We start from the raw sequence: 12,983 nt of genomic DNA on the forward strand, positions 1-12,983 counted from the left end.
ATAGTTTATCTCTTTTCTCTATAAATTGATGTATCTGAAAACAAAAACTATTTACCTAATAAAAATATCACCATCTGGTGGTGACTTTTATAAACTGAAAAGACATACTCCCTAAGATTTCCCAGAATATAAACACGTATTACATAATCCCAAAGACTTCCAAGAATTATGACTGACAGAGGCAACCATTTTGAAGACAGCGAATATCACAGTATTACTTAGAATATAATTTTTTAAAAAAACGCTTGGTTATGCATTATGCGGAAGCTTTTTCTCAACATAGTTCTGTAGTATTGAATTTCAAAAATAGATTTTCTCTTAATTTCTTATACTATTCAGCTACTTTCATTCGTGCACTCATCATAATATTTAATGAATGCCTATTTCATGCTAAAAATAGTTCTAGGTACACAGGATTATAACTGCAAACAAAACCAAAACAAACATATACACTGTGAATGGACTGTGAGCACACAGTCCACACGAGACTCTCCTCACTTCTGACACCACGTGCAAGTTCAGGGTGTTCCCTAAGCCACTATCAATTTTAATAATTCACTAGAAGAACTCAAGAATTCCTTGAAAGTTGTATACTCTCAGTTATGGTATATTACAAGGAAAGGATATGGATCAAAATCAGCCACGAGAAGCACATACAGCAGAATCCAGAAAAAAGGCCTAAGTGTGGAGCTTCTGTTTTCCTCTCCCCGTGGAGTCAGGAACAGCAGCACTTCCCTAGCATCAACGTGTGACAAAACGCATGGAGTATTGCCAACAAGGAACAAGTCTTGATGTCCAGTCTTTAATGGGGCTTCATCATGGTAGGAGTAGGGTAAGCATGGTTGACTGCTCATAAGAGTGATCTCAGTATCCAGCTCCTCAGAAGGTCAAGCTTATATGGAACGAATAACTCAAAGCCTCCACCCTAAATCATACTGTTACTGTCTGGCTGGTCCAAGGCCTCCAAACAAACGAAGTCACTCCTATCAGGCATAACATTCCAAGGGTTTAGAGATTACCTCCTCAGAAGGGCAAAGGCCAGCCCTCTCTTTGGATAGGATTAAGTTCTTCACTACACATATGTAATATATATACATATATATGTATATGTATATGTGTATGTATACATCTCAGGTAATGCTAAGTATTTTGACAGGAAATAGACACCAGAGATAATAAAAATGAAAAGAAGAAAAATTAGACTAAAGGGATAATGACAGAAGGAGTGCTTTTTCAAATATTTTAGTGAGGAAAGGCTTCACTGATTAAAGTAACATTTCATTAGAGACACAAGTCCAAGATCAAGGTGTTGACTGATTTGGTTCCTGGTAAGAGCTCTCTTCTTGGCTTGTAGACAGCCTCTGTCCTCACATGGCCTTTCTTCAGAGGGAAGACAGAGCAAGCTCTGGTGTCTTTTCTTTTAAAACATTCAAACAATCCACACTATTTCCTTCTCATTTTGTCCCTACCATCTCCAGTATGACTACCCAGTCTTTCTCACTGAACAGTTCACATACTTGTCATATCAGGCATGCCCAATGGGTACATTTATTGGAACTACTCATTCCTATAATGTTAATATTTGCCAGAACTCCCAAAATGTATAATCTCAGTCTCCTCTCTCTGCGTCTTTAACTCATATAACCAACTGCTTTCTAGACATCTCAATTTGTATGTTTACAGGCACCTCAAACTCTACAAGTGTTAATTATACACATTAACTCAACCCTCCCCCAACCCCCCCCCCCCAAATCTTCCTCATCCTATGGTCCTCATATCTCAGGATATGGTACCTTTCCATTAGGTCATCTTTCAAATCTTAAACTTGGGAGCCATCTGACCCTTTCCTCTAATTCTCTACCTCCAGTGAATCATTAAATCTTGACAATTATTTTCCTAGTAACTCAATTCCAGTCCTTCCCATATTCTATCTTGCTCTGTCATCTCATTTTGTCTCCCCTACACCACAGCCTGTTAACTAGTCTCTCTACATCCACTCTTGCTTCCTCCATTCCTTTCTACTCAAAGCAGTCAAAGTAATCACTCCCCTACTTAAAATGTATTATTGTTCTTTCTGTGGCATGTAAGATCTTTTATGGTCAGGCTCCTTTCTATCCCTTTGGCCTTCACCACCAGTCTCTTAAGTTTCAGTGTGGAATTTTCCCACTCCCCAACATTTTATCATCTTTCTTCACGCACATCATTCCCTCCACCTGTAATAATCTCTTTCCTCCCCATCAGTTTGGCTAAAGTCTACTTATCTCAGTCACTGCTTACCCTCTTATACCTTAGAAAGAACTAACCTGACTCCAAAATTAAATTCTTTTTGCTGTAACATCTCATGGCTGTTGCGAAGGGGTACTTTTTCCTCTACCCTCCCATGTTTAGTTCTTGGAGACTTGCAGACTACACTGACACAAACAGATTAGCAAGCGCTAAAACAGATATAATCACATATCTACGGGAGTTCACAGAAAAATGTGACTCAAGGCAGTGGTTAGAACTTGGGGCTTATATACCATCTTTTAGGGAAGGGAAGGAGGAGAATGGTATTTATGGGAAAACAAATGACTTTTAGGAAAGATAAATGAGCTCTTATGAGAATAGATGGAAAATATGTTGGTTTTGTTATAATGTCTTTTTAGGTGTGGTGCTGATTTGCAGTCTCCCAATGACAAAAGTCAATCTTCCCTGGTTCCTCTCTCAAGGAAGGGATTTATGGCAATAGAGTTCTTCTGAGTTCTTTTGGGAGACTCTGTTTTTAGGCAATAAGAGATTTCAGGAACTCAAATGCCTCTGCTCAAAATAATTTTTCTGCCACAGAGATGCATTCTGGAACCCTTCATATGGCATTTTCCTTCCTTAACTCACAACACACATTTCTTTAGCCTTTATCTTTTCCTCAAGACTATAAGCAAATAAAAGCTGATGCCAATCTTCTCTTGTTCAGTGAGCATTCCCAGCACCTTTAAATCAGTCACATGTGTAAATGAACTAGATATTCCCTGGTAAACCTGCAAGCCTATGTGGAGCAGCCACTTGAGTATACAAGAATAGCCTGTGCTAATCAACAATAGACGGCTTCACATGAACATAGGAATCTTCAGCTGCTGTTTTATTTAAATTGCCTAAGTGCTTTGCACTGAATTTGGGTAGACAGGCTTATCTTATGCCTTTGGATAAAGGTGGTAAATGATGATAACCATTTAAAAGAGGCAGGGACATTTTTATACTTAATTATAGATTTGAAACAGATGCTAGGCTGTTTTCATGACATAACCACTAGTTTAAAAAAAAAGGAAAAAATGAGGAATTCATTTCATTTTTTTAAGGACTTTAGGAGACAAAGCATTCGATCCACAGGTTCTTTTACTGTGGCAACCGACGTTTACAGGGCCTACTGGGAAGCAAACTCCAGATTTTACCGAAAGAAATAAAGTAAAACCCAAAACCCGTTTCCTCACATGCTGGGCGTCGGGAAAGAAAACCTGTGAGCCTCCTGCTGGCTCTGCCTCCAAAGGTACAAAGGTAAACAATTGAGGGCACAGCAAAGATTTCACCTGATGCAACCCGCGAACCTCCAGGGCCGACGGCCCGTGACGTCACCGGAAACGTCTGCTTGTGACGCTCGACGTCCCTCCCTCTTGAACTGGGCGCCGGAAGCAAAACGGAAGTGGACCCGCACCCGCTTCCGCGCCCGGTCGCCATTTCCAGTGGTTGCAGGTTCTCACGAGTTTTGGCCTGCGGGGACAATGAGTTATGACTACCCTCAGAACTGGGCCCGCGATGGCGGGCCCCGCAGCTCCGGCGGGGGTTACGGAGGAAGCTATGGAGGGGCCCACGGAGGGAATCGAGGCTCCGGAGGTGGCGGCGGCGGCGGCGGCGGAGGAGGAGGGGGTGGTCGAGGCGGCCGAGGCCGACATCCCGGGCACCTGAAAGGCCGCGAAATCGGCTTGTGGTACGCGAAGAAACAAGGCCAGAAGAACAAGGAAGCGGAGAGGCAGGAGGTAATCTGAGACTCGGTAGTGGAGGGGGATGAAACCGGACAGGTTTTCTTTTCCATCCTTCGACCCCTAACTTTTTCTTTCCTTTTCGGTTTTTTAACTGGTGCATGTGCTTTGTGAAGTGCAAGTAAGTGTTGAAGCTTCCAGTAGTGGATATTATAGCGGTGAACGTTAGCCATGCGCATCTGACCTGAAGCAGTTGGGATTTATGCGAGTGTATACTTTGCTTAAAAGACGTGAGAACTGGGGACAAAACAAATGTTAAATTCAGGGTCCATCCGAAATTAACTTTTTGGGGGTGTCGCTGTCATAGTATATCTGGCTACCCTTTCTCCTAGTAAAATTAATGTCACTTTAAGTTCTTTGCCTGATGAGCTCTAAAATTACGGCTTTATGTATTAGACACTGGTTTGCGCGGAACAAAAACTATCAAGCACTATTTTTGTAGATCCTTCAGAAGAGTACTCCAACTTCCACTTAGTATTAAAATAGGCACAAACACAGGTTTTTTGTTTTTACGTTGGGCTACGGAGGTTTCTGCTGATTAGCAGCTCCTCTTTGAGAAGGAAACGTAGGATCCTAGAAGTGGAAGAAATTTCAAGAGATGATTTGGCTTAGTCCCTTGTCTTCAGGTTGGTAATTGTCCATTTAATTTGTATCCTGAAGACTTGTAGTAAAGGAAACATTAAAGTTCCCTGAGTGGCCTGTTCTAATAATTATATATGTGATTAAACCGAAGTTTTCTTAATATAAGCTTTATAAAAGCTTTTTACTGACTTTTTTCATATTAGATACAGAGTGTAATTGAATCACCATTTAGGCTTCTGTTTTTAAATCATTCCATTTCTTTACTTTTCTTTTATCCATGTCATTTTTGTTGACTTGGGGGGGGGCGTTATCTATTTATCTTCACAACTTAAATTCTTCTTTAAAAATATATATATTTCTTCAATAACTAAAAATTAACTTGTTCATTGGGCAAACTTTTTTTTTTAAAGGGAGGCACATCTAAGTCATCTTGAAATTGGAAGAATAATTGAGTGATTAGTACAGAGTAACTTCCTAAGAACTCTTTATCAAATTTTATTTACCCCTTTTTTCACACAAGATTTTATGCATGTTGCTATGGGGGTCTGAAGAAGTATGATATTCAAGGAGCTTACAGTTTAGTTGGGAAAAGTAAGAACTAAACAGACAAAACGTTAAGTAAATCAGGAAAAATTCTTCATTATTATTTCCATCTGAAACCAGTTGTGCAGTGGGTCATTATGAATTAAACTCTTGATTTCCACCACCTCCCCACACCTTCTCCATTTTAGTAAAAGTCACTACCATTTGTTCACTTGCCAAGGCCAAAATGAGATTTATTTTTGATTCTTCTCTTTCATTTCAGCAAGTCTGTTTTCTCTTCCTTCTTAATATATCTCAAATCTAACCACTTATCTCCACAGCAGTTACCATAGATCAAGCCACTATTTTGTTGTCTGTCCATGGCTCTTAACTGGTCTCCTATTTCTACTCCCCGTTAAGTCTGTCTTTTGTAGAGCCTTAGATCATCTCATTCTGTAGCTCACAATTTGAAACCCAAGTGAGTTCTGTCTCAGTCTCATGTTTCAGTGCATCCTAACATGTTTTCCAAGAATCCTGGCTATTTAGCTTCTACATATCAGGGTTCCCTCTATGTACTTACCTTTCTGAGCCTATGTTCCCAAGATGTAATGAAAGCTTTTGTAATGATACTTTTATTTTTGCTTTTTTATTATAGTTCTCATATCATTCTCTAAAATGTATGTCTCCATTTTCTCTACTACATATGATCATATTTCAGTAATTGGCTCATCCTACCTCTTTCTTTGATCACGTTCAGCCCTTTGTGATCGCTTCCCAGTCAGAATTTCCATAGCTTTTACTTTTTAAGTAATACCTGTGTTTACAAAGTGACTGCATTCTAAGGATGCACGCTTATTCTTTCAGCAGATATTTTTTAGGATCTAATATATTTGAAACAGTATCATAGGCACTGTGTTTATAAGCTAGATATAGTCCCTATCCTACAGAAATTGTGGTGTATTAGGCACTATAGGGCAGTTAGAATACAATGTTAAAGAATTATAATAAGGAGGATGTGGGCTTATCCCCTAACTCAAATTAGGAAGAGCCTAGAAGATTTCCCAGAAGAGGTAACCCTTAAGCTGAAACTTGAAAGATAGCAAAGTATGTCTGTGTTTGTGATTTGGGGGCTTGGAAGGGGATTTTTAGGCCGAGGCAGCAACATGTGCCACAACCTAGAGGTCAGGAAGACCACGTTCAAGGAACTGAGAAGGGGGTAGAGCAGTGGCTTTTACACTTTGGACCGTTTCCCACAAAAAGGGATATATTTTAATTTGCGACCCAGTGCACACACATATGTAAGTGAACAAAAAGTTTCATAAAATAATGTTTAATTACCTGTACATTGCCCTGGGGCTTTTGTTCTTGTTGTTTGTACCTTTCTGCCTTTTTTTAAAATTAATACTGGTCATGATCCTTTAATTTTACAGATTGCAATATGAAAGCCCCTGGACTAGAAAATAAGCAGGGCTTTGAAATTCTTTCCCTTAAGAACTCTGGCAAGTCATTAAAGCGTTTCAAGCAAAACATTAAATGATTGGATTTGTGTTTAAATTCACCCTAGGTAGCAGCATAAAGAATGGATTGAAAAAGAGGCAGTCCTGGGACCGAGAGACCAGTTAAGTAGCTCTTGCAGTAATTAAGGTGAGAAATGACAGCTTGAATTAGGATATTGCTAGTGGAGATGGAGGGAAGCGGACAGCTTAAAGTGATTTAGGCGGTAGACTCAAAATGATTTTGAGGGAAGGGGAAGGCAGGTGTGAATGGATGACGCTAATTACTATATAAAGAACTGGCTTGATGGAGGAGGACGATGGACTCAGCTTAAGCACACTGAGTGTGATATTATAGGGCATACAAGTTAGAGGCTGTGTGGACCTGATGCCTAGAGAAATCTAGACTGCAGGTGAGTATTTGACAGTTTGTGGGCCTATGGATAGTAGTTGTAATATAGAAGTGAATGAGAAGAGGAGTGGGTGCAGGCCTGAACTCTGTAGACCATTGCTTCTCAAACCTGAATCACCTGGCATCTTGGAGAAATGTAGAACTGGGGTGGCTCCAGAGATTCACCTTTTCTCACAGGCTCCCGGATGATGTCAGTACTGCTGGTCTGCAGAACACTCGGGCTGTACAATGTAGAACAAGAACATTTAAGGTATGGGCCGAGGAAGAGAAGCTTGAAAGAATCTAGGAAGGAACAGCCAGAGAAGAGAAAAATACGGAGATGGATGTTGGTTTGGAACCCAGGAGTGTAGATTAGGGAGAAAAGAGTATATGAAAAAGAGAAAGTAATCAGTAGTGGCAAACACTGCACTGATACCAAGTGAGGTAAGACTTCAGAGTGTCTTGGATTTAGCAACAGGGTAATTGGTAACCTTGATGAGAGCCCTTTTTGTAGAGTGGTGGAAGTAAAAACCAGACTGCACTGGAGTGGCTAGAGAAGGAGCGAGGAACAAATGGGGGTACCTCCAGGCAGTTCTGTGAGAAGGAGGAGGAAAACTAGGGGTGGGAGAATTCAGGACAGGATTTTTGTTTTTACTGTTTTAAAAGTGAAGAGATTTGACTGTGTTCTAGTTCACGGACTGATGGTAAGGAGCCAGTGGAGAGGAAAAGTAAATATATCAGAGAAGACTAAATTATCATGCAGTCGTAGTAGACAGCCCGCAGATCTTAATGGCTTATAACAACAAAGAAAGGTTTGTTTTCTGCTCCCATTACTTGACCGTTGGAGTTCGCTAGAGTTCTCATGAGAATGAGGTCCACATAGCCTCCCACCCATCTGGAGCATAACTGTTTTTGGTGGCAGCAGGGAGGGATACAGTAAATCGCCCCTGATTCCTAGAAATTCCCATTCACATGGCCATGGGAAATGCAGTTCTGCCTTATATCTGTAAAGAAGCAAACCAGAATATTGATGTACAGCCTAAAGACTACTAGAGAGAAAGAGATCTAGGAAAGGAGGATAGATCTTAATCGGAGATAGCCCTGAGGAGGTGGAAGGAAGGCTGCAGGGCTTAAGTGGAGAGATTAACTTTAACTAGGAAAATGTATTCCTATTCCATTTTAACAGGAAAGAAAAGAGCAAAGGATGGGTTCTGATACAGGTGGGTTTGGGTTTGGATTGAGTCCTCAAACGATTGAGGACTTTTCCTTTGGGTTTTGTTTTCTTTATGAAATATCGTGGGTAAAATGTCGAGGGTGAACAGGAAAGTGGTGTCGGTGTGTTACAGAGAATGGAGAAAGTTTGAAGCACTTACAGATAATTAGAAGCTGATGAGAAAAGACAATTCGCTGGATATAATTGAGGGTCTCCTTTGCTAGGAATTTCCAGTTAGAAGCAGAAAGAATATTTGAAGATGTCCAAAAGGGGGGGAAATAATAAAAAAATCAAATGGCTTGATAAAATAAAAGAGTCGTGAACCATAAAATGTGTGTCTGAGATTCTGAGATTCTTCAGGCAGGGGGTGAGGTAAAGTGAAGGATGATGGAACTGGAAGAAGGTTAGGAGGGAGATAACCTACAGAGAATCAGGCTAGATCCAGGTTTGGAATTTCAGCATTCCTAACTTCACTGCCCACAGCCTTTGGAGGCTCGTTGGGCAGAGAATCACGTTGAAAATAATTTTTTTTAAGTGTATATTATGTTTTTATTAAAAAGTATAAAATTTCCAGGGGCTATTTCATTTTTCAGTCATCCCACCTTTTTCTGGATATCTAAAATTCATTTAACAAGGTGAGGAGGAGAACTTTGTTCTGCTAGTAGAGGTAAAAGCTTCAAAATGTGAAGTTCTCTGGTTGAAGAAATGCATTAGTGTGATTGAGTTTCATTGGGAAAGCACTCGGTCTTAAATTACTTAATCTTTGCCCTTTTGAAAGTGAATGAAAGAAACTATGGCTATGAACCCTTGAGGTGTTTGGAAAGGGTGTAAAAATTAAGGAACTTGTGCTTAAGGGTGACTTTATGTCCTGGGGCTCCCTTTTCAGGGGAGGCTTTAATCAAAGTATTGCTGAGGATTCTTAAATTTCTAAGGGCCAAGAAAAAACATAGTAATCAATAACTATCTTATGTAAGTACACAGAGCAGTAAATGTTAATACGTACTGAAGACCTACAGAATTTAAAGCATAGGGCAAAAATGTTCTAATAATGATCCTCTGTGTTGGGGGTCCCCAAGACCACCCTCAGGTCCTGAAATTTACTGGAAGGAGTCACAAATCTCTGAAAAGCTGGTGTACTCACAGTAGCTGTTCTTAACAGCAAATTATTACAGATTAAAATTGGCAGAGGTAAAGGTGCATAGGATAGAGTCCAGGAGAAACCAGGTGCAAGCTTCCACTCCTAGTAGAGAGGGCATATTCTATACCACGGAGAAAAGATACATTCGTCTAATTTATTAACCATTTTAAAAAGATTCTATTTAGTACAATTATTAAAAAGCAAAAAAATTGGGACTTTATTTTTTGAATTTTTGAAATTTATTTTTTATACAGCAGATTCTTATTATTTTATACATATTAGTGTGTATATGTCAATCCCAATCTCCCAATTCATCCCACCACCACCACCAGCACCCCTGCCACTTTCCCCCCTTGGTGTCTGTCCATGTGTTCTCCACATCTGTGTCTCTATTTCTGCCCTGCAAACTGGTTCATCTGTACCGTTTTACTAGGTTCCACATATATGCGTTAATATACGATTCTTGGTTTTCTCTTTTTTTTAACATCTTTATTGGAGTATAATTGCTTTACACTGCTGTGTTAGTTTCTACTTTATAACATAGTGAATCGGCTATACTTTTACATATATCCCCGTATCTCCTCCCTCTGGTGTCTCCCCTCCCACCCTCCCTATCCCATCCCTCTAGGTGGTCACAGAGCACCCAGCTGATCTCTCTGTGCCGTGTGGCTGCTTCCCGCTAGCTAGCTGTTTTACATTTGGTAGTATATATAAGTCCATGCCACCCTCTCACTTCATCCCAGCTTACCCTTCCCCCTCCCCATGTCTTCAAGTCCATTCTCTACGTCTGCGTCTTTATTCCTGTCCTGTCCCTAGGTTCTTCAGAACCATTTTTTTTCTTTAGATTCCGTATATATGTGTCAGCATACGGTATTTGTTTTTCTCTTTCTGACCTACTTCACTCTGTATGAAAGACTCTAGGTCCATCCACCTCACTACAAATAACTCAGTTTCGTTTCTTTTTATGGCTGAGTAATATTCCATCGTATATAGGTGCCACATCTTCTTTATCCATTCATCTGTCTGTGGACATTTAGATTGCTTCCATGTCCTGGCTATTGTAAATAGAGCTGCAATGAACATTGTGGTACATGATTCTTTTTGAATTATGGTTTTCTCAGGGTATGTGCCCAGTAGTGGGATTGTGCTGGGTCGTACGGTAGTTCTATATTTAGTTTTTTAAGGAACCTCCATACTGTTCTCCATAGTGGCTGTATCAATGTACATTCCCACCAACAGTGCAAGAGGGTTCCCTTTTCTCCACACCCTCTCCAGCATTTATTGTTTGTAGATTTTTTGTTTTGTTTTGTTTTTTTTTTTTTTTGCGGTATGCGGGCCTCTCACTGTTGTGGCCTCCCCCGTTGCGGAGCACAGGCTCCGGACGCGCAGGCCCAGCGGCCATGGCTCACGGGCCCAGCCGCTCCGCGGCATATGGGATCCTCCCAGACCGGGGCACGAACCCGTATCCCCTGCATCGGCAGGCGGACTCTCAACCACTTGCGCCACCAGGGAGGCCCTGTTTGTAGATTTTTTGATGATGGCCATTCTGACTGGTGTGAGGTGATACCTCATTGTAGTTTTTTTTTTTTTTTTTTTTGCGGTATGCGGGCCTCTCACTGTTGTGGCCTCCCCCGTTGCGGAGCACAGGCTCCGGACGCGCAGGCTCCGGACGCGCAGGCTCAGCGGCCATGGCTCACGGGCCCAGCCGCTCCGCGGCATATGGGATCCTCCCAGACCGGGGCACGAACCCGTATCCCCTGCATCGGCAGGCAGACTCTCAACCACTTGCGCCACCAGGGAGGCCCCTCATTGTAGTTTTGATTTGCATTTCTCTAATGATTAATGATGTTGAGCATTCTTCCATATGTTTGTTGGCAATCTGTGTATCTTCTTTGGAGAAATGTCTGTTTAGCTCTTCTGCCCATTTTTGGATTGGGTTGTTTGTTTTTTTGATACTGAGCTGCATGAGCTGCTTGTAAATTTTGGAGACTAATCCTTTGGCAGTTGCTTCATTTGCAAATATTTTCTCCCATTCTCAGCATTGTCTTTTCATCTTGTTTATGGTTTCCTTTGCTGTGCAAAAGCTTTGCAGTTTCATTAGGTCCTATTTCTTTATTTTTGTTTTTATTTCCATTTCTCTAGGAGGTGGGTCCAAAAGGATCTTGCTGTGATTTATGTCATAGAGTGTTCTGCCTATGTTTTCCTCTAAGAGTTTGATAGTTTCTGGCCTTACATTTAGGTCTTTAATCCATTTTGAGCTTATTTTTGTGTATGGTGTTAGGGAGTGATCTAATCTCATACTTTTATGTGTCCCTGTCCAGTTTTCCCAGCACCACTTATTGAAGAGGCTGTCCTTTCTCCACTGTGCATTCCTGCCTCCTTTATCAACGATAAGGTGACCGTTTGTGTGTGGCTTTATCTCTGGGCTTTCTATCCTGTTCCATTGATCTGTATTTCTGTTTTTGTGCCAGTACCATACTGTCTGGATTACTGTAGCTTTGTAGTGTAGTCTGAAGTCAGGGAGCCTGATTCCTCCAGCTCCGTTTTTCGTTCTCAAGATTGCTTTGGCTATGCGGGGTCTTTTGTGTTTCCATACAAATTGTGAAATTTTTTGTTCTAGTTCTGTGAAAAATGCCGGTGATAGTTTGATAGGGATTGCATTGAATCTGTAGATTGCTTTGGGTAGTAGAGTCATTTTCACAATGTTGATTCTTCCAATCCAAGAACATGGTATATCTCTCCATCTATTTGTATCATCTTTAATTTCTTTCATCAGTGTCTTATAATTTTCTGCATACAGGTCTTTTGTCTCCTTAGGTAGGTTTATTCCTAGATATTTTATTCTTTTTGTTGCAATGGTCAATGGGAGTCTTGATTTCACTTTCAGGTTTTTCATCATTAGTGTATCGGAATGCCAGAGATTTCTGTGCATTAATTTTGTATCTTGCTACTTTACCAAATTCATTGAGTAGCTCTAGTACTTTTCTGGTAGCATCTGTAGGATTCTTTATGTATAGTATCATGTCATCTGCAAACAGTGACAGCTTTACTTCTCTTCCGGTTTGGATTCCTTTTATTTCCTTTTCCTCTGATTGCTGTGGCTAAAACTTCCAACACTATGTTGAATAATAGTGGGGAGAGTAGGCAACCTTGTCTTGTTCCTGATCCTAGTGGAAATGCTTTCAGGTTTTCACCATTGAGGACGATGTTGGCTGTGGGTTTGTCATATATGGCCTTTATTATGTTGAGGAAAGTTCCCTCTATGCCTACTTTCTGCAGGGTTTTTATCATAACTGGGTGTTGAATTTTGTCGAAAGCTTTCTTTGCATCTATTGAGACGACCATATGGTTTTTCTCCTTCAATTTGTTAATATGGTGTATCACATTGATTGACTGGCGTATATTGAAGAATCCTTGCATTCCTGGGATAAACCCTACTTGATCATGGTGTATGATCCTCTTAATGTGCTGTTGGATTCTGTTTGCTAGTATTTTGTTGAAGATTTTTGCATCTGTGTTCATCAGTGATATTGGCCTGTAGTTTTCTTTCTTTGTGACATCTTTGTTTGGTTTTGGTATCAGGATGATGGTGGCCTCGTAGAATGAGTTTGGGAGTGTTCCTCCGTCTTCTGTA

At 40.7% G+C, this 12,983-nt stretch overlaps 1 protein-coding gene across 1 annotated transcript in view; it reads left to right on the forward strand.

Annotated features, from left to right (window-relative positions):
* Window positions 1-3,671: 3,671 nt before the first annotated feature.
* DHX36 (DEAH-box helicase 36) overlaps window positions 3,672-12,983 on the forward strand; it is a 53,528-nt gene continuing 44,216 nt past the window's right edge. Inside the window, exon 1 of the mRNA XM_060099511.1 lies at window positions 3,672-4,007. Within this exon, the coding sequence (XP_059955494.1) occupies window positions 3,753-4,007 (255 nt within the window). The 5' untranslated portion in view covers window positions 3,672-3,752. The remainder of the gene's footprint in view (window positions 4,008-12,983) is intronic.

The sequence above is a fragment of the Mesoplodon densirostris genome, chromosome 5 (genome assembly GCF_025265405.1).
Source record: "Mesoplodon densirostris isolate mMesDen1 chromosome 5, mMesDen1 primary haplotype, whole genome shotgun sequence".
Classification (NCBI taxonomy): domain Eukaryota; kingdom Metazoa; phylum Chordata; class Mammalia; order Artiodactyla; family Ziphiidae; genus Mesoplodon; species Mesoplodon densirostris.